The following is a 27,202-nucleotide window of genomic DNA, read 5'->3' as shown; positions in this document are numbered from 1 at the left end:
AGCGCTGTCAGAAGAACTCCGGTTGCCGCGTCTTCCTTGCTGGCGAGGCGGGCGCGACAAAATGGTGCTGGGAAAACTGGATAGCCACATGTAGAAGACTGAAACAAGACCACCTTTCACCTCTCACAAAAATCAACTCACGCTGGGTAACAGACTTGAACCTTAGGTGTGAAACTATTAGAATTTTAGAGGAAAATGTTGGAAATACTCTTCTAGACATTGGCCTAGGCAAAGAATTTATGAAGACCACCTCAAAGGCAATCACAGCAGCAACAAAAATAAATAAATGGGACCTGATGAAATTAAAAGGCTTCTGCACTGCACTCTCATATTTATTGCAGCATTATTCACAAAGGCCAAGGTATGGAATCAACTTGTGTATCTATAAACAGATAAATGGATATATACAATGGAATACTATTATCCTTAAAAAAAAAAAAATGAAATCCTGTTGTTGTGACAACATAGATGATCCTGAGGACATTATGTTAAGTGAAATAAGCCAAATACAGAAAGACAAGTATTGTATGATCTCATTCATGTGGAATCTAACAAAGGGTAGGAATCTTGTCAGCCATTTTAGAATTTTGCCTATCATGTTAGGAATATTTCTAGTATTTTCATACTATGATCAATGCTTTGAACATTCTTGTGCATTTTATGGATCTAAGATATGTAAATATTCTACTTTATAAAGTAATGCAAAATTGTTTTCCAAAATAATCATTACTAACTGAAACTGCCACAGTTTATAAGCATTCCTATTACATACACATACTGTTTCAAACTGAGATATTTCTTCCATTTATGCCATCTAGTGAAGATAAAATCATATTTCCTTATGCGCTTAATTTTTATTTACTAATATCTTTCCATATGCTTATTGACTTTATATGATTTCTGCTTTGAGAAGTGGCAATTTATATCTATTGCCATTTCTCTATGGAGTTTTTATCTTTTATTATTGGTTTGTAAGACTTCTTTATATATTTTAGATCTAAATCTTATTGGTTATATGGATTGCAATTGTCTTCTGTTTGTCTTCTTTCACTTTATAATTTTTGTAGTAGCAGAAGTTCTAAATTTTAGTATGGCTAAATTTATCAATATTTCTTTTATGTTCAGCATTATTTTGTGTCTTGTTTAAGAAAATCTCCCTACTGTGAATCAGGAAGATTTTAAAAATATTTTCTTACCTTTCCTTTTACACTTAAACTTATATATGATTTAAAATTATAATGTGAAATATTTTCATTTTTTTCATTGTCTCTGAACTATTTACATAGTTCATAGTCTATTTATATAGACTATTTAAATAGTCTTTTCCTTGTTAAAGGACCTCCAGTATCATCTCTGTTATAAATCAAGCATCCATATATGCACTTGGTATGTTTTGCCTCTCTATTCTATTCCATTGAACAATTTACTTATCTCTGTGTAAATACTACAATGTTTTAATTACTATATTTTTATAGTCTTGACAGTTGATAGGGCAAGTTCTTCCACCATATTCTTCTTCATCAATGTTATGGCTATTCTTGGATCATGGCACATCCATGTACATTCTAGAGTTAATTTGTGAAATTACTTAAAGGAAGCTTAGGTGGATTTTGACTGGAATTAGATTTATAAAACAATTTGGGAACAATTTACATCAATACATGAGCGAATTAATAAAATATGATATATGTATACTCTGGAGTACTACTCAGACATAAAGAAATGGTGAACTAATAATACCTTTTTAACAACCTGAATGGAACTTGAGACCATTCTTCTAAGCAAAGAATCACAAAAATGAAAAAACAAATACTACATGTACTCACTATTAAATTGGAACTAATTGATTGACACCCATGTGCACAGATGGTGTTAAAACTCAATGGAAACCAAGCAGGTGGCAAGGGAGTGGAGGGGACGGGCAAATTCACACCTGATGGGTACAATGCACACTTTCTTGTTTATGGGCACTCATATAACTTTGAGTCAAACTGCATAAAAGTAAATTATGTAACCAAAACATTCATACCCCCGTAATACTCTGAAATAAAAAAAGAGGTAAATAAAGAGAGAGAGAAAAAAAGATTTTGAATCTTCATATCTTTCTCTCTCTTTCCCTCTCTCTTCCCCTCTCCATTTCTATAGGTCTCTCTAATCTCTTTTAATAAACTTTTATAATTTTTTTCATAAAGGTCTTTAATATTTTTTAAACTTAAAAAAATTGTAAAAGAAAATACAGATACAGAAAATCACACAAAACAAATTTATAGCCTAGGAAGTTATCATAAATTGAACACACTTGTAATGACCATCCAGATCAAGATATAGAATTTTACTGGCTACTCATTAAGTTCCTCCTTGGGTCCCATTCCAATCATAGCCTTGTTCCTCCTTCTAAAAGTCACTATCCTGACTTAATCACTGCTATGCATTTCTTTATGGTTTTGGTACCCAATGGTGCATATTTAGACCCTTAAGTTTAGCTTCTCCCATTTAAAAAGTTGTATCTTTTATGTTTCTTTTAATCTATAAGTTTCCCTGCAAACCTTTCTTTTCTTTATAATTTATCTGTTGAAGAGCTCAGACCATTAGTGTTTCTCAGTCTGGATTTTGTTGATTGCATTTTCTTGGTACAGTTTAATGTGTTCTTCCATCATAGGTATATTTTGGAAACTGGCAGCTGAATGCAAATAACTTATCAAACTGGAATGTGATTCCTTTGGCAAAACTAATGTTGTGTTCTTTTATAGTGAAGCCCATGATGTTTGCCTTTTGCTTTTCTTTTGTGTTAACAGCCATTGTTACTCAATTCCTAAAAGCATTAAGTGATGCAAATGGTGATATTCTAATTCTACTATTTTGTTTTCATTTATTAACAAGAATAATTTTATAAGGAAAGATTTACACTTCTCTACTAGTTAGTTACCCAGTCATACAGTTCATATAGGAAAGGCAGGACAAATGTTTATTTTTCTCTTCATGATTTACCTAATTATCAAGGTAATGAGTTGGTTTCTGGTCATCCTCTAAAAGTGATGTTGTTAGTTACCTATTGCTACATAACAAGGAACTCTAAACTTAGTTGTATTACATGACTCTGTTTACTGTTTGGGCATTTATTCTTCAGATCTTGCTTAGACTCAGTTGTGCAATTACCGTCAGATGACTGTAGAAATAGATAGATAAACCAAGATGGCTTTACTCACACGTCAGCTTCTTGGTGCTGCCCGTCAGCTGGGGCCCCTGAATTCTCCACATGGCCTCCAGCAGGCTATCCCAACTTCATTACAGAATAACACTCTTTCCCGCTTTGTTGCCCAGGCTAGAGTGAGTGCCGTGGCATCAGCCTAGCTCACAGCAACCCCAAACTCCTGGGCTCAAGCAATCCTATTGCCCTCAGCCTCCCGAGTAGCTGGGACTACAGGCATGTGCCACCATGCCTGGATAATTTTTTCTCTATATATTAGTTGGCCAATTAATTTCTTTGTATTTATAGTAGAGACAGGGTCTCACTCTTGCTCAGGCTGATTTCGAACTCTTGACCTCGAGCAATCTGCCCGCCTGGGCCTCCCAGAGTGCTAGGATTACAGGCGTGAGCCACCATGCCCTGCCCAGAATAACATTCTAAAGGCAGTGTTGCAAGAGGGCAAGCCCCAGTATGCAGGTGCTTATCATGCCTGTGTTATGTCACATTTACTGATGTCTCATTGGCCAAGGCAAGTCACATGGCCATGCTCAGAGACAATTGGGAAGCATATTTAGACTTAGACTTTTGAGCAGGAGTGGCTAAGAATTTGTAACCATTTTTAATCCTCAGGGGTGACTAAGTACTCTAGTCACAATAGTCTACTTAACTATAGAAACAGTTAACAAGTAGAAGAATCAGGGAATAGTTTAAGTAGAATTTCAGATTTGAGTGCTAATAGAGGAATGAAAGGCTTCTTCCTTGACTTCCCTGGAGGAAATGGAGAGGTGCTCTCCATTTCTGGTTTCAGAGACCAGAGTAATTTAATGTATTACAGGGACTCTTTATTTAAGAAGCTTATTCTCAATTAGGCGTGTAAGTGGTATTAATAATAGAATAAGGAAAAAATGTAAGATGGATGCTATTTGTCCAGTTTAATAAAAGGGTATTTTTGGCCTCCAATTCATATGAGTGTTAAGAAGGTCAGGTACTAGATTTTTTTTTTCCCCCGAGACAGAATTTCACTGTTGCGTGGGCCAGAGTGCCATGGCGTCAGCCTAGCTCACAGCAACCTCCAACTCCTAGGCTCAAGCGATCCTGCTGCCTCAGCCTCCTGAGTAGCTGGGACTACATGCATGCGCCACCATGCCTGGCTAATTTTTTCTCTATATTTTTAATTGTCCAATTAATTTCTTTCTATTTTTAGTAGAGACAGGGTCTCGTTCTTTCTCAGGCTGGTTTCAAACTTCCCTAACCTTTAGTGATCCTCCCGCCTCGGCCTCCCAGAGTGCTAGGATTACAGGCATAAGCTACCACACCCAGCCTGACTTTTTTATACTCTAAAATACACTATATTACACTAGAATTCAGAATAAGCATTGGCCTAGTGGTCAGAATCTTATGCTTCATTGTTTGGATAATTGAAGCATTATTTTAGCAACTGGATAATTGCTTAAACTGAGTGTACAAGAGCGAGTATAACTCCTGGTTTACTGGGAATAAATTGTAAAATTGCATACGTGAATAGGAAATATTCAGATTTAGTACAGGGTGTTATTTTGAGAGAGTTTGTTGGGGTAATTGTTGGGTCTCCTAAATGGTCAGGGGAAAATAAAACTAGGGTGAGTGAAGGTAATACTAGGAAAATAAACTGTAGAAAGTTTTTAATTGTGTAGTAGAGATGAAATGGAATTTTGCCTGAATCAGATGAAATTCCTGATGGATTATTAGGTCCTATTTTGTGTAGGAATAGAAGATGAACAATAACTAGGGCTGAAATAATGAATGGTAGGATAAAGTAGAAGGCAAAGAATTGTGTGAGGGTATATTTGTCAACTAAAAATCTTCCTCAGAGTCATTCTACCAGGTCAGTGTAGATATATGGAATTTTTGATAATAAGTTTGTAATTACTGTTGCTCCTCAGAAAGACATTTGTCATGGTGAGACAGCCAGTGAATGCTGTAGCTATTGCTGTGAATAGTAAGTTAATTCTAGTGTTTTAGGTTTCTAGAAAGATAGATGATCCACAATGTAGGTCTTGGCCTACTTGGAAGAATAAATAAATGAAGAATATGGATGTTCCTTTAGCATATAGACCTTGGATGGTTCAGCCATAGTTTACGTCTCAGCAGATGTATATAACAAAGGAAAATGTGATTCGTATGTCTGATGTATATTGTATAACCAGTAAAAGCCCTGTAATGATTTGTAAGATTAGGCAAATTTCCAACAAAGAACCAAAATTTCATCATGTTGAAATGTTTGATAATGGTGGTAGATCAATAAATGAGTGATTAATAATTTTGATTAAGGGGTATGATTTTTTAATGTTCTTGTAGTTTAAGTACAATGATGGTTTTTCATGTCATTAGTCATGGTTAGATTCCATGTTGGAATTAGGACATATACTGTATTTTTATGAAGTACTGGTTTTGTTGAGGTTTTGTAGGATTTTCTTAAAAACCTTCACCTATTCATGGTAGTTTAGGGTTAATTATTAGTGGTGGGTTGGCTGTGGAATAGTAATGAGTTTTGGTGGGTCTTTCTTAGGGTTAATAGTGTTTTTGATTTATTTAGGTGGTATGTTAGTGGTGGCCAAGGATAAAGCAACTCTATCTTGATTGCTAATCTGCTATGTTGATTTATGATTAACACCTGTTCTGGGAATGCCTCTTAAGATTTCTACTTTATCTGTTACCATCCTGCCCTTGAGTCAAACCAGCTTTGACCATAAATCCTGCCCTTAGGCAGATTCACATAGCATTCTTGTTTTTCTCTCAGGGGTCAATTTCAATTGTCCTTCACCTTCCTTCCCTATGATATATAAGCCCTGGGTCTGGAGGGTAGTTGTGTGGGGATCCACTATCTCCTCTGGCAGCTGCCTGGGATGTGGCTTCTGTTTGGAAGTGTTTATTGAATTTTTTTTTTTTCTGAGAAATTGGATGTGTCAGGCTCTTTCTTTGGCCTCTCAGCTTCCTTGGACTGTAGGGTAGATTTGCATAGACCTGCTCTTTGTGGAGCAGTGGTGTTTGGGTATACTGTAGCAATAGCTACTGAAGAATATCCTGAGACTTGAGGATCTAGTATTGCTATTCGTGAAGTTCTCTTACTGGGTTTATTAATAGAATTATAATTATGTGAATAATGGGTGATGATGAGGTAGAAGGTATTATTGGTTTTAAAAATTTAAGAGATTAGATAATTTTTGAGGGTAAGAGTTAAAAAATAATTGGATAATTATAATTGGATAATTTTTGAGGGTAAGCTTCTTTGTGAAGATTCTGATACTGGACTTCAGGTTCTTGGTCCCTGAGTCAATAGAAATTGGCATAATACCAGAAAGATTTAGGCAGACAAGGCTTTACTGGGGCTTTTGTTTGAACAAAAAGGAGACAGTGCTGGTTAAGGTGGCAGCCAGACTGGCTCCCTGAACAAAGGGCTGGGGAACTTTTATGAGGTTGTAAAGAGGAAGGTAGGTGTCAGCTCTGAAGTCATCACGTGTAGAGGCAGGATTCTGCAAGTGGTGGTACACTTGATGGTCATTCTTCTTCATGCATATGTATATCATTAGCATTTCACATCTCCACCCCTGGGTGTGATTTTTAGCATTAAAATGAGATTATAATGAGGGAAAAGTTGGGCTAAGGTCAATATGGGAGTCTATTCTGACTTGAGGCAGTTAGATAGGATATGTAGATAGGTTCCTTATCAGCTGGTGTCAGCATCTTGCTTCAGTGGTCCTGGAAAACATCACTCAATAGACAAGACAGTTGGGTATGGGTATGGGCTGAATTCCAGCAGCTAGGAGGTCATTGGTTTGTTTGTTTTTTTTCTCTTCTACTGTTATTAGGCTGGATCATGCTGTCCCAGGGTGCCTCCCATAGTCAGAAGTGAGGCCCAAGTTCTGTCCCTATACTTTCTCAATTCTATAGGTATACTACATTATATAGTTATGGAAGCTAATTTAATGGTTGTGGCTGGTTGATCTCTACTTGTTAGTATTTTTATTATTGAGATTACTAGAGGACATTAGATCAGTATGATTATACCTAATAGAAATGAAAAGAGGGAGGAGGATCAAGATGGCGAACGAGAAACACTGCCAGAAAGAGTGTCTCTGCAGAAAAGACAGATTCTAGCAGAAATTAGAAAAAAGCAAGGCGAGCATACAGCAGACGAGGGCCGGAAGGAGGGGTACCTGAGACACCGGGAGACTCCACGGGAGGAGGCTTCGGAGCAGAACTGGAAGCTGAGACCGCCGGAGCAGCCCGGAGACCAGTGGGAAGGGTAGGTGGATAAAACACCTTTCCCCTCCCCTGCATTTGGGACTGCTGGTGGGCTCCCCAGCGGGTGGAGAGACCTGCGGACAGCAGCCCAGAGACAGCCGCCGCCAGCTAGCGGTGAGCCTGTAGCGGACACGGCACCAGACTCTCAAATCCCTGTGCACCTCCGTGTGCACAGACCTGAGCCCCGCGGCAGGCGCCATATTACCTGATTCTCCCCTCCGCCAACCCTACCTGTGGCTGCCCAGAGAGACAATACAGCCACCAGCCGGAGGCACCTCCAGGGAACGGGACCTTCCCTTTTGGGACCCTACAGCTGACTAAGGGGAACTCAGACTGTGAGCTCCCTACCCGCCAGCCCTCCCAGGTGCTGTTGGCACGGTGTTCCCAGGAGAACGGTGCTGACTCAGAGGCTGAGAGACAAAGACACAGCTTGGGCTCCCTGTGGGTGAATTGGGACCAGAACTCCTCTCCCTGGTGGGGATACAGTTTGAACTCCGGGACTCAAGAGGTCGGACCTGCAGACCAGATCCCGTGCACCGAGGTCTAGCATTGCCCGGGGCACAGAAGGGATATTTGTGAACAGCCTGCAGAGGTGTGTGTGCATCCAGGGGCAGATCAGCATCCTAGAGGGCCACCCTCCCATCAAAGGGAGGCCATGCGCCCAGCCCAGGCAGCGTTTCTGCGCAGGGAACCTCCCCGCAGGCATCACAATCCGGGGAGGCCTGGTGACGTGTGGTCTCGACTGCTGGCAGAGGCCCAGGAGTAGCTGCGGAGTTGGGGAGGGTGGAAAGAAGCGAGGCCTGCTCCAGACTGTGGGTCTCAGACAGCCCCACCCCCACAAGCAGACTTTCTGGCTGAGCGGGACCATTCCAGCCCTGCCCTGACAGCTTTTCCTGGAAGCAGAGAACAGAACTTTGACCCCTGCTAATTGCATTGGTGGTGCCTGAGGGCAGGCTTACCCAACCCAGCTCCGCCCAGAACAAGAGCTGATAACACGACACAAAAACAACAGCATAGCCTGTTCCTCCAAGCAAGCACCACCTACTGACAGGGACGGCATCCTGCACAGCCTTATCATGGCACCCACTGACTCATTATACAGGGAGTGGTCGAATCTCACCCACAGACACCACCTAACGGCTCAGAAACTAAACAAGGCGTGTGAATATCCAAACAAAAACCTAAAGGAAAGAAACAACAACTGATCAACATGGGAAGAAATCAGCGAAGGAACTCAGGAAATATGAAGAACCAAACGGAAAACACACCCCCAAAGAGGAGCACCAGCCCCCTAGAAACAGACACCAACCCAAATCAGGCAACCAAAATGACAGAAGAGGAATTCCGTATGTGGATCATAAGAACACTCACCAAGCTGCAACAACAACTCAATAACCAACACAAAGAAACCACAAAAAGCCTCCAGGAGCTGGAAAAAGAAATGGACACAATGAAGAAAAGTTTAACCGAACTCCTGGAAATGAAGAATGAATTCAGGGAACTACAAAATACAGTGGAAAGTCTCAAGAACAGGGTAGATCAAACAGAAGAAAGAATCTCAGAGCTTGAAGATAACACCCTCCAACTAAATAAAACCATCACAGAGATAGAGCAGAGAAACAAGAGAAAAGAGCAAAGCCTACAAGAGATGTGGGATTATGTGAAGAAACCTAATGTGAGGGTCATAGGGTTACAAGAAGGAGAAGAAGACAACACCCAAGGGTTGGACAAGCTATTTGAAGATATAATAGAGGAAAATTTCCCAGGCCTTGCTCAAAATCTCGATATACAAGTTCAAGAAGCTCAGAGGACCCCTGGGAGATTCAATGCAAACAGGAAGACGTCCTGACATGCAGTCATCAGACTGACCAAAATATCAACTAAAGAGGCCCTTCTAAGAGCTGTAAGACGAAAGAAGCAAGTGACATACAAGGGAAAGCCAATTCGAATAACACCAGACTTCTCTAATGAGACTTTACAAGCAAGGAGAGACTGGGGCCCCATTCTCACTCTTCTGAAACAAAACAATGCCCAGCCTAGAATCTTCTTCCCTGCAAAACTAAGCTTCATATATGAAGGAGAAATAAAGACATTCTCAGACAAGGAAAGTCTCAGAGAATTCAGCAAGACAAGAACAGCCCTACAAGAAGTACTCAAAACAGTGCTATGCACAGAACACCATAATAAAAACTCAAAAATATAAAAACAACCAAAACCCAAAGATTAAAGGCCAGATATTACAATGGCTCAAGAGAGAAATCAAAGCAACAACATCCAACCCAACAGAATGAACAGTAATCTACCTTACCTATCAGTTCTCTCAATAAATGTGAATGGCTTAAACTCTCCCCTCAAGAGATATAGGCTGGCTGAATGGATTAGAAAATACAGGCCAAGTATATGCTGTCTTCAGGAAACACATCTAACCTGCAAGGATGCATATAGACTAAAAGTAAAAGGGTGGAGATCAGTATTCCAGGCAAGTGGATGCCAAAAGAAGGCTGGCGTGGCAGTTCTAATTTCAGACGATTTCGTTTTTAAACCAACAAAAGTAGTGAAAGACAAAGAGGGTCATTATATAATGGTGAAGGGCACACTTCAACAAGAAGAGATAACAATTTTAAATATATATGCACCCAACTTAGGTGCACCCAGTTTCATGAAGCAAACCTTACTGGATCTAAGCAAAAGGATTAATAGCAACTCCATAATCACCGGAGATTTCAACAGCCTACTGATGGCACAAGACAGATCCTCCAAACAGAAAATTAATAAAGAAATAATGGACTTAAACAAAACCCTGGAACAACTGGGTCTGACTGACATCTACAGGACATTCTACCCAAAATCCACTGAAGATACGTTCTTCTCATCAGCACACGGGACATTCTGTAAGATTGACCATATCCTAGAGATTTACACAAAGTAAATCTCAAGAAATTTAAAAAAATAGAAATCATACCATGTACCTTCTCAGATCACAGTGGAATAAAAGTGGAAATCAACCCTAACAGAAACTCACATTTCTACACAAAAATGTGGAAATTAAACGACCTCCTACTAAATGATTACTTCATAAATGAAGAAATCAAGATGGAAATTAAAAAATTCTATACTCCTACACTGCTGGTGGGACTTCAAATTAGTTCACCCTCTGTGGAAAGCAATATGGAGATACCTTAAAGCGATACAAGTGAATCTACCATTTGATCCAGCAATCCCATTGCTGGGCATCTACCCAAAAGATCCAATGACACTCTACAAAAAAGACACCTGCACTCGAAGGTTTATAGCAGCACAATTCATAATTGCAAGGCTGTGGAAACAGCCCAAGTGCCCATCAATCCAAGAATGGATTAATAAAATGTGGTATATGTATACCATGGAGTACTATTCAGCTCTAAGAAACAATGATGATATAACACATCTCATATGTTCCTGGTTAGAGCTTGAACCCATACTATTAAGTGAAGTTTCCCAAGAATGGAAAAACAAGCACCACATATACTCACCAGCAAATTGGTATTAACTGAACAGCACCTAAGTGGTCACATAGGTACTGCAGTAATAGGGTATCGGGCAGGGGGGAGGGAGGGTGGGTATATACATATATAACGAGTGAGATGTGCACCATCTGTGAGATGGTCATGCTGCAAACTCAGACTTGTGGGGGGAGGGGGTGAAAGGGCATTTATTGAAACCTTAAAATCTGTACCCCCATAATATGCCGAAATAAAAAAAAAAAAAGGAAATGAAAAGAGGAAAGAAAAGAGTATAAATTAATTAGGGTTTTTGTTGTTGTTGTTGTTGTTGTTAGAAATAGCTTAATTGAGGCTGTTATTGGAGGTGAGAAATATTTTCTGGAGTTAATTTTTCTAGTCAGGTTAAATCTACCAAAAGTGATGCTGCATTTTAGCTTGTAGAAAGTTATACATATGATGACAAAAGGTGAATAGTTGTTGGGAAGAAACCTAGGAGGTTGGAAAATTTTTATATGTATGAGCAGAATCCAAATTAGAAATTGTGGGTTGTTCGGTTAAGTTCTAATGCTTGTAATGAAGACTAAGATAGTTATGGACAGAGCTGAGAGTTTTAGGTAAAATGACATAGTCATTTGAGGAATATCTGTAGGAGTAATATTTATTTTTTATTTTAATTAAAAAATTTGTTTTTTGGGGGGGCCTGAATCTATGTTTTTATTTATTTATTTTGCTTTTTTAATTTTTTCCAGCATATTATGGGAGTAGAAATGTTAAGGTTACATATATTTCCCTTGCCCCCCTCCCCCCTTGAGTCAGAGCTTCAAGCGTGTCCATCCCCCAGTTGGTGCGCATCACATTCATTATGTATGTATATACCCCTTCCCTCCCCGCCCCACCTGCCAGACACCCAATAGATGTTATTCCTATATGTCCACTTACGTGTTGATTGGTTAATACCTGGTGAGTACATGTGGTGCTTATTTTTCCATTCTTGGGATACTTCACTTAATAGAATGGGTTCTAGCTCTATCCAGGAATATACAAGAGATGCTATATCACCGTTGTTTCGTATAGCTGAATAGTACTCCATGGTATACATATACCACATTTTATTAATCCGCTCATGTATTGATGGGCACTTGGGTTGTTTCCACATCTTTGCAATTGTGAATTGTGCTGCTATAAATATTGACAAATAATAATTGTATATATTACATAGTGATGTTTTGATACATATAATGTATAATGATGAGATGAGGGTAATTACCATATCCTTAACCTCAAACATTTATCATTTGTTTGTGTTGGGAACATTCAGTGTCCTCCTGGCTATTTGAAACTATATAATATATTATTGTTAACCATAGTCATCCTACACTGGTATAGAATACTAGAACTTATTTCTTTTTTATTAGCTATACTCCTAGCCATCTGATTTCCCCTAGTATCTCAATAATAAAAATACTAACAAATAGTAATGTCAATATTAACAAAATACTAACAAATTTTTAATAAATTATGAATACCTGTAATTTTATCTTTTTATATCCTTTTATCATTTATATCCTTATATCTTTCCTTCCTTTTTATCTTTCCCAGCATCTAATATCCTCTGTTCTACTTTTTAGTTTTGCGAGATCAACATTTTTAGCTTCTGCATGTAAGTGAGACCATGAAGTGTTAGCTTTTTATTTCACTTAATGTCCTCTAGTTCCATCCATATTGCCATTAATGACAGAATTCCATTCTTTTTTATGGTTGAATAGTATTACATTATGTATATAGGAAGGCTGTCCAAAAAGTGTCCAGCCATCTTCTTTATCCATCATCTATTGTTGAACATCTAGGTGGATTACACATTTTGGCTATTGTGAATAGTGCTGCCATAAAAATGAGGGTGCAGATGACTCATTGATATACTGATTTCATTTCCTTTGGATAAATGCACAATAGTAGGATTGCTGGATCATGTGGTAGGTTTTAGAGGGACCTCCATACCATTCTCCATAGTGGCCAAACTAGTTTACATTCCCATCCACAGTGTGTAAGATTTTCCTTTTCTCTGCATCCTCCTCAGTATTTGTTATTTTTTGTCTTTTTAATAATAGCCATCCTAACTGTGGTGAGATGATACCTCATTGTGGTTTTGATTTGCATTTCCCTGATGATTGTGATATTGAGCATTTGTTCACGTTTGTTGGCCGTTTGTATGTCTTCTTTTGAAAAACATCTATTCAGATACTTTGCCCATTTTTAAATCAGATTGTTTATTTTCTTACTGTTGAGATATTTGAATTTCTTGTATATTCTGGATAATTAATCCCTTGTCAGACAAGTAGTTTGCAAATATTTCCTTGGATTCTGTAGGTTGTCTTTTAACTCTGTTGTTTTCTTTGCTGTGCAGAAGCTTTTAGTTAGATATAATCCCATTTGTTTATTTTTGCTCTTGTTGCCTGTGCTTTTGAGATACTATTCAAAAAATCTTTTCCAAGACGGATGTCCTTAAGTGTTTCCCCTATGTTTTCATATATTAAGTTTATTGTTTCTGGTCTTATATTCAGGTCTTTGATCCATTTTGAGTTGATTTTTGTATAGGGCGAGAGTAGGGGTCTAGGTTCATTCTTATGCATATGGAGATCCTTTGCCCAGCACCATTTATTAAAGAAACTGTCCTTCTCCCAATGAATGTTCTTGGTACTTTTGTAAAAAAATATGTTGGCTGTAGATATGTGGATTAATTTCTATGTTCTCTATTCTGTTTCATTGGTTTATTTATCCATTTTTAAGCCAGTACAATGTTGCTTTGATTACTAACTTTGTAGTATATTTTGAGGTCTGGTTGTGATTGATCATTTTGCTCTGGATTTCTTTGGCTATTTGGAGTCTTTTGTAGTTCCATACAAATTTTAGGATTATTTTTTCTATTTCTGTGAAGAATTTCTATTTCTATTTCTGTGAAGAATTGTATTTTGATAGGGATTACATTGAATCTGTAGATTGCTTTGGGTAGTATTGTCAGTTTAACAATATTAATTCTTATGATCCATGAGCATGAGATGTCTTTCCATTTGTTTGTGGCCCCCTCAATTTTTTTCATCTGTGTTTTGTACTTTTATTTGTAGAGGCCTTTCACCACTTTGGTTAAATTTATTCCCAGGTATTTTGCGGGTAGCTATAGTTAATGGGATTGCCTTCTTGATTTCTTTTTCAGATAGCTCATTGTGTATAAAAACATCATTGATTTTTGTATATTAACTTTGTATCCTGTAACTTTACTGAATTCATTTATCAGTTCTAAGAGATTTTTAGTAGAGACTTTAGGTTTTTCTACATATAAGATCCTATCATCTGCAAATAAGGACAATTTGACTACTTCTTTCCAATCTGGATGTCTTTTATTTCTTTATCTTGCCTCATTGCTCTGGCTAGGACTTCTAGTACTATGTTGAATAAGAATGGTGAGAGTGGGCATTCTTGTCTTGTTCCAGTTCTTAGAGGAAAAGCTTTCAGCTTTTCACCATTCAGTATGTTAATTGTAGGTTTGTCATATATGGCCTTCATGGTGTTGAGGTACTTTCCTTCTATACCTAATTTATTAAGGATTTTTACCATGAAAGGATGTTGGATTTTATCAAAAGCTTTTCTTACAATACGATCATATGATTTTTAGCCTTTATTATATTGGTTTAATATATGATGTTTATTGATTTGTATATGTTGAATCATCCTTGCATTCCTGGGATAAATCCCACTTGATCATGGGATTATCTTTTTGATGTGTTATTGGATTCAGTTTGCTAGTATTTTGTTGAGGATTTTTGCATCTATGTTCATCAGGGATATTGGACCGTAATTTTCTTGTTTTGTTGTATGCTTGTTTGGTTTTGGTATTAGGGTTATGCTGGCCTCATAGAATAAATTAGGAAGAATCCTGTACGAGTCCATGTTTTGGAATATTTTGAGAGGAATTGGTATTAATTCTTCTTTAAAGGTTCACTAGAATTCAATGGATTCTGGACTTTTCTTTGTTGGGAGTCTTTTTTTACTGATTCAGTCTCATTGCTTATTTGTAGAGGTTTTCTGTTTCATTATGTTCTCATGAAATGAATTGAGAAACATCCCCTTTTTTTGATTTAATCCTTATTAATTATATTTTTAGGTTATTCAAGCGTTTTGGAGTTTCTTGGATTAGGAGATAAATTCTTTTTTCCCACTTTTTATTGTAGAAGATAGCATACATATATTGAATAATTTATGAAATATTTACATACAGTGCTATGGACTGAACATTTATGTCCCCCACCCACCCCCTCCGAATTTATATGTTAACACCCTAATCCCCAGTGTGATGGTATTTGGAGGTGTGGGGCCTTTGGGAGATAATTAGGGCTAGATTAGGTCTTGAGGGTAGGACCCTCATGATGGGATTAATGCCCTTATGAAAAGAGGAAGAGACAAAGAATTCATCTGTCTCTACTGCATGAGGTTATGAGAAGAAGGAGTTCTGAAAACCAGGAAGACCAATCTCAGCAGACACTGTATCTGCTAGCATCTTGAGCTTGGACTTCTCAGCCTCCAGAACTGTGACAAGTAAATGTCTGTTGTTTCAGTCACCCAGTCTATAGTAATCTGTTATAGCAGCCCAAATTGACTAGACATATATTTTAAATACCAAGAGTAATTGAATAATTTCTAAAACATATATATATATATATATATATATATATAGCTTAAGTAATAAGAAGGCCACTGCCTACATATTTATGATTCACATTAAGAAATACAACACCATTAATATCAGTAGTGTGTTTTGTGTACTCTTGTGAGATTACACCCCTCTCCCTAACTGTCCCTGGGTAACTACTACCTTGATTTTTGTCGTAATCATTCATTTTTCTTTGACTGTATCCCTAGATAATATATTATTGGTTTGTCTCTTTTAGAACTTTTTATAAATGGATCATACTATATGTATTCTTCTGTGAAATAATATATAAATATACTATGAATTATATATATATATTCTTCTGTCAGTGAATGCTTTTTTCATCCATAATTGATTTCTTTCTTTAGATTAGCAAAGATGAAAAAAGAATATAGAAATCTGAATACATGGATAGAAAAAGCTGGCTATTTAGAAAGCATTCTTACCCCAAAATTGGGACGTACAGATTCTAAGGTAATCGACTTAATAATTCTCCTATATAAGGCTTTTAATACTTTTTATTAAGAAAGATATTATGATAATTAAGAGTGGTGATCAGATAATTACTTTTTGTTCTTGATATATAAAACACTATTCATGGTTCATGCACTTTCCTATTTTGATAATGTACCATTCAGTACATATTGATAATTCGTAAGGTTTAATTTTTTAACAGCTTTATTAAGATATAATAACACACAATTGACCCATTTAAATTGTACAACTCAGTGGTCTTTAGTATATTCACTGAGTTGTTTAATGTTTATGCTGATGCATATCTGAGTGTTTATCATCAAATCAAAGTGTGCAGTAAAAAAAAAAGCTTAAGAAAGTTCCAGTGTTTCAAAAGAAGCACTTTTAAAAAATGTATATATGTGAAGAACATTTCGTTATATCATAAAATAATATTTTTTTTTTTTTTTTTTAGACAGAGTCTCACTCTGTTGCCCGGGCTAGAACGCCGTGGCGTCAGCCTAGCTCACAGCAACCTCAAACTCCTGGGTTCAAGCAATCCTCCTGCCTCAGCCTCCCGAGTAGCTGGGACTATAGGCATGTGCCACCATGCCCAGCTAATTTTTTCTATATATATTTAGTTGTCCAATTAATTTCTGTTTTTAGTAGAGATGGGGTCTCACTCTTGCTCAGGCTGGTTTCAAACTCCTGATCTTGAGCAATCCACCCACCTTGGCCTCCCAGAGTGCTGGGATTACAGGCATGAGCCACCGCGCCCAGCCTACTTCCATCTTAATAGAGTTGTTAACATCAGGATAGGTGGCAAGCTGGTGAACAATAAGATCATATTCTTTTAACCAAGTCTGTCAGTCTTCTTACTGTTGTCACTTTAAATATCTCAAGTGAACATTGGCACCAATGTAAGATTCATATGGCTTTGCAACTTGCATAAATTCAAAATCATAACTTCTGCTCTGAGTCAGTTCTCCATGTAGGACTAGTTCTTTTACTAGGTTTAAAAATTCATGAGCATTACTCTTGTCATTGAAAAGTTCAATTTGACCTACATATTCTATTCTAATTTATTGGTGTTCTTAGCCTCTTTCCAAGTTGCTTAAAGTTTAGTTTTCCTTTCCCTGAAACAGATTCTCTATCATAGAAGAGATAGTGTTTTTCAACTTTGCCATCTTCAGTTTTCATTTCTTCCATTTTCCTGGTTTCTCTATCATTAAGGCCAATATCGATCTCACGAATTGGACCAAAAAAGTCTCCATGAAGCTCATTGTCAGCACCACTGCTGCTGTCTCCACATCCCCTCCCCCACTTCACACCTTTTCACTCCCATAATGTATTTCAATTAAAAATTAATCTGTTTCCTAGAAGTATACCCCCTGAAATTACAATATTATGTAATTTATCTTATAATATTTCTCTCTCACATACTCATCATTCAGATACTCTGGCCATTCTTGGATATCCTTTCCCTGGAACATCAGCTCCTGGCTAGGGTATACTACTCCTTAAAATAGTGATTGTTTTTCTTTTCTTTTTTTTTTTTTTTTTGAGACAGAGTTGTGCTTTGTTGCCCAGGCTAGAGTGAGCACCGTGGCATCAGCCTAGCTCACAGCAACCTCAAACTCCTGGGCTCAAACAATCCTGCTGCCTCAGCCTCCCAGGTAGCTGGGACTATAGGCATGCGCCACCATGCCCAGCTAATTTTTTCTATATATATTAATTGGCCAATTAATTTCTTTCTTTTATAGAGAGAGATGGGGTCTCGCTCTTGCTCAGGCTGGTTTCCAACTCCTGACCTTGAGCGATCCGCCCGCCTCGGCCTCCCAGAGTGCTAGGATTACAGGCGTGAGCCACCGCATCGGGCCTGGATTGTTTTTCTCAACAAACCAATCTCTTTCTTGTCTTCTGCCAGTTTGAGGAGGAAAGGTATATTGTATTTAAAGAAGTTATGATGGCAGAGAAAAATGTTGGCAATCTTTAAACATTTTCTGCAATATATTCCCCCCCCCTTTTTTTTTTTTTGCTTCCAGGAAAGTAATATGTATGAGGACTTTGCAAGGTCAAGTAATGATAAATCTGAAGAGAAGCTTAAAAATATTGAAACATTAGGTAAGAAACATTTTATTTTTGTCTGTTTATTAAGATAATTAAAATAAAGGTGGCTATATCACAAAAAGAAAATTAGTAATTTGCTTTAAGTGGATTTAATTTTTATTAGGGAATAACTATACATTTCACTATAGTTTTGGTATGGTATATGGCTACACCTTATGCCTCACCACTGGGCTCCAGACCAGTACCGGCCTGTCTGTGGAAGTAGCCCGCACAGCAGAAAGTGGGCAGTGGGAGAATGAGCTAAGCCTCATCTGTATTTACAGCCACTCCCCATTGTTCACATCACCGCCTGAGTTCCACCTCCTGTCAGATCAATGGCCTCATTAGATTCTCATAGAGCTCGAACCCTCCTGAGAACTGTGGGTGCAAGGAATCTAGGTTCATGCTCCTTGGGAGAATCTAATGCCTGATGATCTGGTGGAGCTGAGGCGGTGATGCTAGCACTGGGGAGCAGCTGCAAATACAGGTTATCATTAGCTGAGAGGTTTGACTGCACAGATACCATGATAAATCAATTGCTTGCAGACTTATATCAAAATCCTATCAATGAGTGACAAGTGACAATTAAGCTGCATATGGTGGCAGGCTTTATAGTGGCAAGTGAGTTGATGTATTTCAATTGTACAGTTGCATCTGGTGACAGGCTTAAAGTCGGAATCTGACACTTATTTTAGTCCATGTGTGCCCTGCCCATTATTTTATTTACCACTTCCATTGTGTCTCTTTCCCTCACTGCACACTTGTCTCAGTCACAGTTTTGATAAGGCCACAGGCTAACCCTAGCAACAATGAGTAAAAAACAAACATCACTGGAGAGCTTCTTTGAAAAGGGGTAAAGACCCAATGATGAGACAGCAAAAGGCTCTAAGACTGCCAACAAAATGAAAGCTGCATTTAAAAGAAAATACGAAGAGTGCTCCTTAAATTATGGGTTCATTGCAACAGGTGATTCACATTCTCCAAGCCCACTTTGTGTAATATGTGGCGACCAGCTATCCATGAAACCTTCAAAATTGCTTTGCCATATGGAGACCAAGCACCCTACATTAAAAAACAAAAGACTTTGGAGTTTTTCAAAAGAAAAAACTGTGAACATGAAGAACAGAAGTAATTATTGAAGGCCACCACTTCATCAAACATGTCTGCACTGAGAACATCATTCTTAATGGCTAACTGCATTGCTAAAGCTAAGAAGCCCTTTACCATTGGTGAAGAGTTGATCCTGCCTGCTGCTGAGGACATTTGCCATGAACTTTTAGGAGAGGCTGCAGTTCAAAAGGTGGCATGTGTTCCTCTTTCAGCTAGCACCATAACTAGATGAGTTGATGAAATAGCCGAAGATATTGAGGCACAATTGTTAGAGTATTAATGAGTCACCATGGTATGCCATCCAGGTTGACGAATCTACTGATGCTAATAATAAGGCAACAATGCTTATTTTTGTGTAATATATTTTTCAGGAGGATGTGCATGTGCGTATGTTATATGCACTTTTGTTGCCAACCAACACCACAGCTACAGAACTATCCAAGTCTTTTAATGATTACTTATCAGGAAGGAATGGATCCATGATCTATTTGTGAAAAAGCCAGGTGAATCTACTTTGTCTGTGCTAGAAGAGGATCAACTGCTTGAGATCATAAATGATGATGGCCTTAAAAGTATGTTTGAGACGATTTCAAATCTCCATACGTTCTGGATTAAAGTCAAGGCGGAATATCCTGTGATTGCTACAAAAGCACTAAAAAGCCTCCTTTCGTTTCCAACATCCTATCTTTGTGAAGCAGGGTTTTCTGCAGTGACAGCAATGAAAACGAGATTATGGAGTAGACTGGACATAAGCAACATGCTTTGGGTGTCACTGTCTCCTTGATAGGAGTGTCTAGTTGCAGGCAAACAAGCTCAGGGCTCCCACTGATTCTGCATTATGATGAGTTTTATAATTATTTCATTAGACATCAATATGTAATAATAATAGAATTAAAGTGCACAATAGATGTAATACACTTTAATCATCTCTAAACTATCCACCCTTACTCCTCCTCCCCCATAGTCAGTCAGTCTTCCATGAAACCAGTCATTGGTGCCAAAACGGTTGGGGACTGCTGGTATATGGTATTTCTTTTGTAACACTTCCAAAGAAAAGATTTACATCCTTTTATGAGTTTTTATTTAAAAAATTTTAATGCTTCTTTACACTTTTAAGGACAAGAAATATGTTAAATCTTAACTATGATCTGTGAAAAAGTATTTTTGTTAAACATTGTGAACTGTAGAGCTATTGGTCTCTTTTATATAGAGGGATGTTGGTGTGGGTGTGTGTGGATGAAAGAGATAGAGAAAGTGTGGCAGAGAAAGGAGAGGAAAATTAAATTAGCATTAAATTTGAGAACTTACCACAAATATATCTGTAAGAGATTTAATTAATGGACTGTTCATGCAGTCTTTTTAAAATCTCTCAAGAAATCCACTAAGAAAGCAAATTACAGTATAATATTATACTTTAAAATACATAATAATATATTTTTAAAGTCTTAGATTCTGCAAGTGTGAAATAAAGATTTACTGTTAAGACTTTTGCCACAGGTTAATCATCTTTCTTCTCTACTTCTATTTATGTGGCTACGTCAGGCTTTTGATATATCCATTGCTAACTTCTGGGAATCTACCAGCCTAGCAGAGCTATTGCCTCTTTAGCTTACTCTCTACCTAAAACATTCAAATTTTAGATGTAGGATAATCATAGTGAAATCGTAGGGAAGAAGGGAGGGTAACCTCTCTTGTTCATTGGTACTTACCTTTGTTTTTCTTTTACTTTTTTCACTTATCCAAAATTTGGTTACATATATATTTATAATTGTTATGTCCTTTTCATGTATTGATCCTTTATCATATATAATGACATTCTTTGTATCTTTTTACAGTTCTTAACTTAAAGTCTATTTTTTTAATATAAGTATAACCACCCCTGCTATTTTTTGGTTTCTATTTGCATGAAATATCATTTTCCTTCCTTTCACCTTCAAGCTACCTATATCCTTAAATCTAAAGTGAGTCTCTTTTACATAGAATATACTTGGACCTTGTTTTTGTGTCTATTCAGCTACTTTATGTCTTTTGATTGTGGAGTTTAATACATTTACATTTAAAGAATTAATGTGATATACCACATTAACAATATGAAGGTTAAAAACCAAATAATTATACCAATAGATGTAGAAAAAGCATTTGAAAAAATTCAACACTCTTTCAGGATAAATGCCTTCAACAAACTAGAAATAGATAAAAGCCATATATGAAAAGCCCACAATAAATGTCTTACTCAACAGTGAAAAACTGAACACTTTGCCTCTAAGATCAGGAATAAGGCAAGGATGCTCACTCTTGCCACTTCTATTGAACATAGTGGCAAGAACAACATAGAAGTCTACTTAGCAATTAGGTGAGAAAAAGAAATAAAAGGCATCCAAATAAAAATCAAAAAGGAAGAAGTAAAAATTTCTTTGTTTATGAATGATATGATTTAATATGTAGACAATCCTAAAGACTCCACACAAAAAAATCCTGTTAGAACCAATAAATGAATTCAGTAATGTTGCAAGATGCAAAATCAAAATACAAAAATTAGTTGCATTTCTATACACTAACAATGAACTATCCAAAAAAAGAAATCAAGAAGTAATTGTCATCTGTAATCCTAGCACTCTGGGAGGCCGAGGGAGGTGGATTGCTTGAGGTCAGGAGTACGAAACCAGCCTGAGCAAAAGCGAGACCCTGTCTCTACTATAAATAGAAAAGAAATTAATTGGCCAACTAATATATATATAGAAAAAGTTAGCCAGGCATGGTGGTGCATGCCTGTAGTCCCAGCTACTCGGGAGGCTGAGGCAGCAGGATTGCTTGAGCCCAGGAGTTTGAGGTTGCTGTGAGCTAGGCTGATGCCACAGCACTCACTCTAGCCTGGGCAACAAAGTGAGACTCTGTCTAAAAAAAAAAAGGAAGTAATTCTCATTTATTATAACATCAAAAAGAATAAAATAATTAGGAATAAACTTAACAAAGAGGGTGAAAGACTTGCACACTGAGAACTAAAAAACATTGATAATGAAATTAAGGAAGAAAAAATAAAGGGAAGGATATCCTGTGTTCATGGATTTGAAGATTTAATATTGTTAAAATGTTCATACTACCCAAAGCAATCTAAAGATTCAGTGTGATCTCTATCAAAATTCTAATGGCATTTTTCAAAGAAGTAGAAAATACAATCCTAAAATTTATATGGTACCACAAAGATTCTAAAATAGCCAAAAAAATCTTGAGAAAGAACAAAGCTAGAGGTATCATACTTTCTGATTTCAAAATATATTACAAAGATATAGTAATTAAAACAGTGTGGACTGGCATTAAAAACAGATATGTAGACCAGTGTAACAGAATTGAGATCCCAGAAATAAAACTATGCAAATATGATCAACTGATCTTTGAGAAGGGTGCCAGGAATACACAATGAGAAAGGAATAGTCTTTTCAACAAATGGTGCAGGGAAAAATGGATATCTACATGCAGAGGAATGAATTTAATACCATAAAAAAAGTCAATTCAAGATGCATTAAAGACTTAAAGGTAAGACTTAAAACTAAAACTCCTAGAAGAAAACCCAGGAGAAAAGCTCAGTGACATTGGTGTGGGTGATATGTTTTTTTTAATTTAATAGACTTAGGGGGGTGTACCCTAAATGAATTCTATTACTCGTTTATATTGTATAGTGGTGAAGTCTGGGCTTTTGGTGTACCCATTACCCAAGTAGTGTAAATTGTTCCCCATAATTTTTCATCATTCACCCTCTCCTACCCTTCCCCCTTGTCTGCAGTGCCCACTATATCACTCTATATACCTTCGTGTAGCCATAGTTTAGTTCCCACTTATAAGTGAGAACATGTGGCATTTATTTTTTAGTTCCTGAGATACTTCACTTAGGATAGTGGCCTCCAATTCCATCCAAGTTGCTGTAAAAGTTATTACTTCATTCTTGCTTATCACTGAGTCATACTCCATGGTGTGTGTGTGTGTATAATTTTTTTTTCTTTCTTTTTGTAAACATTTCAATAGATGTAGGGGGTACAAGTGGTTTTTTGTTACGTGAATGAATTATATAGTGGTGAAGTCAGGGCATTTAGTGTACCAGTTGCCGGAATTGTGTGGGTTTGTGTGTATGTGTCTAAATACACCACATTTTCTTTATACACTCATCAGTTGATAGGAACTTAGGTTGATTCCATATCTTTGCAACTGTGAATTGTGCTGCAATAAACATACAAGTGCATGTGTTTTTTTGACATAATGACTTTGTTTCCTTTGGGTAGATAGGTGATAGTGGGATTGGTGGATTGAATGGTAGATCTGCTTTTAGTTCTTTGAGAAATCTCTGTACTGTTTTCCGTAGAGGTTGTACTAATTTATATTCCTATCAACAGTGCATAAGCATTCCCTTTTCACTACATCCATGCCAGCATCTATTGTTTTTTGACTTTTTAATAGCCACTCTGACCAGGGTTAAGGTAATATCTGACTGGTTTTAATTTGCATTTCCTTGATCATTAGTGATGTTGAACATTTTTTCATATGTTTTTGGCCATTTGTACATGTTAATTTTAAATGTCTTTTCATGTCATTTGCCCCATTTTTTATTGAGGTTATTTGTTTTTTTCTTGCTGATTTGCTTTAGTTCCTTGTAGATTCTGGATATTAGTTCTTTATCAGATGTATAATTCACAGTTATTTTCTCCCATAATTTGTCTATATACTCTGTTGATTATTTCCTTTGCTGTGCAGAAACTTCTTAGTTTAAGTCTCACTTATTTATTTTTATTTTTGTTGTATTTGCCTTTTGGGTTTTAGTCATAAATTCTTTGCCTAGACCAATGTTCAGAAAAGTTTTTCCTAAATTTTCTTCTAGATGTTTTATTGTTTCAGGTCTTACATTTAAGTCTTTAATCCATCTCGAGTTAATTTTTTTTTTTTTTTTTTGAGACAGAGTCTCGCTTTGTTGTCCAGGCTAGAGTGAGTGCCGTGGCGTCAGCCTCGCTCACAGCAACCTCAAACTCCTGGGCTCGAGCGATCCTTCTGCCTCAGCCTCCCAAGTAGCTGGGACTACAGGCATGTGCCACCATGCCCGGCTAATTTTTTTTATATACATATCAGTTGGCCAATTAATTTCTTTCTATTTATAGTAGAGACGGGGTCTCGCTCTTGCTCAGGCTGGTTTTGAACTCCTGACCTTGAGCAATCCACCCGCCTCGGCCTCCCAGAGAGCTAGGATTACAGGCGTGAGCCACCGCGCCCGGCCTCGAGTTAATTTTTATGTATAGTGAGAGATAGGATCCAGTTTCATTCTTAGGTGGCTCTCCAATTTTCCCAGCACCATCTATTGAAAAGGGCATCCTTTCCCCAATATATTACATGTTTTTGTCTGCTTTGATCAGTTGGTTGTAGGTGTATGGTTTAATTTCTGGGTTCTCTATTGTGTTCTATTGATCTATGTGTCTACTTTTATACCAGTACCATGCTGTTTTGGTTACCATAGCCTTGTAGTATAATTTGAAGTTGAGTAATGTGATGCCTTAGGATTTGTTTGTTCTCTTTGTTTAGAATTGTTTTGGCTATTTTGTTTCCATTTTGATCCCATACGAAATTTAGGATTTTTTCTAATTTTGTGGAAAATAACAGTGGTATTTTGATGAGAAGTGCATTGAATCTCTAAATCACTTTGGATAGTATGGACATTTTAACAATATTCTAATCCATGAGCATGGGAAGTTTCTACATTTTTGTATGTCATCAATGATTTCTTTCATCAGTGTTTTGTAGTTCTCATTATTGAGATCTTTCACCTTCTTGGTTAACTGTATTCCTCTGTGTGTGTGTGTGTGTGTGTGTGTGTGTGTGTGTGTTTTTTGCAGCTGCTATAAATGATACTGAGTTCTTGATTTGATTTTTAGCTTGGCTGTTATTCATTTATAAAAACACAACTGATTTGTATACCTTAATTTTCCAACCTGAGATTTTGATGAAATTATTAATTTTAGAAGTCTTTTGGAGTAATCTGTAGGGTTTTCTAAATATAAGATTATATCATCAGCCAGCACAGTGGCTCACACCTATAATCCTAGCACTCTGGGAAGCTGAGATGGGAGGATTGTTTGAGGTCAGGAGTTTCAGACCAGCCTGAGCAAGAATGAAACCCTGTCTCTACTAAAAATAGAAAAAAATATTTAGGTGTGATGAAATGTGCATGTAGTCCCAGCTACTTGGGAAACTATGGCAGCAGGATCGCTTGAGCCCAGGAGTTTGAGATTGCAGTGAGCTATGATCAAGCCATTGCATTCTAGCTTAGGCAACAGACCAGAACTCTGTCTCAAAAAAATATCATTGGCAAACAGAGATAGTTTGACCTCCTCTTTTTTTAGTATAGGTGCCCTTAATTGTTTTCTCTTGCCTGATTGTTCTGGCTAGGACTTCCAGAAGTGCTAAAAGTGGACATCCTCATCTTGTCCCTGTTTTTAGGGGGAGTACTTACAGCTTTACCCCATTCATTATGGTATTGGCTGTGGGTTTGTCATATATAGCTTTTATTATTTGAGGTATGTTCCTTCTATGCCTGGTTTATTAAGGGTTTTTATCATGAAGGGCTGTGGTTTTTATCAAATGCTTTTGCTTCATTTGTTGAGATCATATGGTTTTGTTTTTAATTCTGTTTATGTAGTGAACCACATTTATTGATTTGTGTATGTTGAACTGTTCTTGCAATCCTGGCATGAAACCCACCTGATCATGGTTAATTTTTTTTTTTTTTTTTATGTGCTGTTGGGTTTGGTTTACTAGTATTTTGTTGAGGATTTTTGCATCCATGTTCATGATGCATGATACTTGTCTGTAGTTTTCTTTATTTGTTTTGTTCTTTTTTTGGCTTTGGTATTATCAGGGTTATGCTGCCTTCATAGAATGAGTTAGGGAGGATTCCTTCCTTCTTGATGTTATAGAACAGTTTCAGAAGGATAGATACCAGTTCTTTGTAGGTCTGGTAGAATTTGGCTGTGAATCCATCTGATCCTCAGCTTTTTTTTTGGTTGGGAGATTTTTAAAAATTATTATTACTGATTCAATCTTGCTGTTCATTATTAATCTATTTAGGAGTTCTATTTCTTCCTGATTTAATCTTGGGAGGTTATATGTTTTCAGGAATTCATCCATTTCCTCTAGGTTTTATAGTTTGTGAGTGTATAGGTGTACATAATAGTATCTGACTTTTGTGTTATCAGTTGTAATGTCTCCCTTCTCATTTCTGATCATGTTTATTTGGATCTTTTCCTCTCTTGGTAGTCAATTTTGATTATCTTTTCCAAGAACCAACTTTTTATTTTGTTGATCTTTTGTATTTTTGTTTTGTTTTATTTATTTATTTTTTTTTTGGAGACAGAGTCTCACTTTGTTGCCCAGGCTAGAGTGAGTGCCATGGCGTCAGCCTGGCTCACAGCAACGTCAATCTCCAGGGCTCAGCGATCCTACTGCCTCAGCCTCCCGAGTAGCTGGGACTACAGGCAAGCGCCACCATGCCCGGCTAATTTTTTGTATATATATATTTTTAGTTGGTCAATTAATTTATTTCTATTTTTTTTTTGGTAGAGACGGGGTCTCGCTCAGGCTGGTTTCGAACTCCTGACCTTGAGCAATCCGCCCGCCTCGGCCTCCCAAAGTGCTAGGATTACAGGCATGAGCCACCACGCCCGGCTGTTTTGTTTTATTTTTGTCTCAATTTAATTTAGTTCTACTCTGATTTGTATTATTTCTTTTCATCTATTAACTCTGGGTTTGTTTTTTTCCTGTTTGTCTAGTTCCTTGAGGTGCATTGGTAGGTTGTTAATTTGTGATCTTTCTGCGTTTTTGATGTAGACATTTAATGCT

The 27,202-nt window shown here is 37.2% G+C and overlaps 1 protein-coding gene and 1 pseudogene across 3 annotated transcripts in view; one reads left to right on the top strand and one right to left on the bottom strand.

The window, feature by feature from the left end:
* CATSPERT (catsper channel auxiliary subunit tau) overlaps positions 1-27,202 on the top strand; it is a 185,603-nt gene that overhangs the window by 60,048 nt on the left and 98,353 nt on the right. For all 3 annotated transcript variants that reach the window (XM_076005813.1, XM_012738994.3, XM_012738993.3), the window contains exons 10-11: positions 16,027-16,132; positions 18,157-18,235. In XM_076005813.1, coding sequence (XP_075861928.1) covers positions 16,027-16,132; positions 18,157-18,235 — 185 coding nt within the window. The remainder of the gene's footprint in view (positions 1-16,026; positions 16,133-18,156; positions 18,236-27,202) is intronic.
* On the bottom strand, positions 16,261-17,558 carry LOC105856892 (vacuolar protein sorting-associated protein 26A pseudogene; annotated as a pseudogene).

This window comes from Microcebus murinus, chromosome 8 (genome assembly GCF_040939455.1).
Source record: "Microcebus murinus isolate Inina chromosome 8, M.murinus_Inina_mat1.0, whole genome shotgun sequence".
In the NCBI taxonomy this organism is placed as follows: Eukaryota; Metazoa; Chordata; class Mammalia; order Primates; family Cheirogaleidae; genus Microcebus; species Microcebus murinus.
Note: the sequence above shows the minus strand (reverse complement) of the source record. Positions and strands in the feature narration are given on the sequence as shown.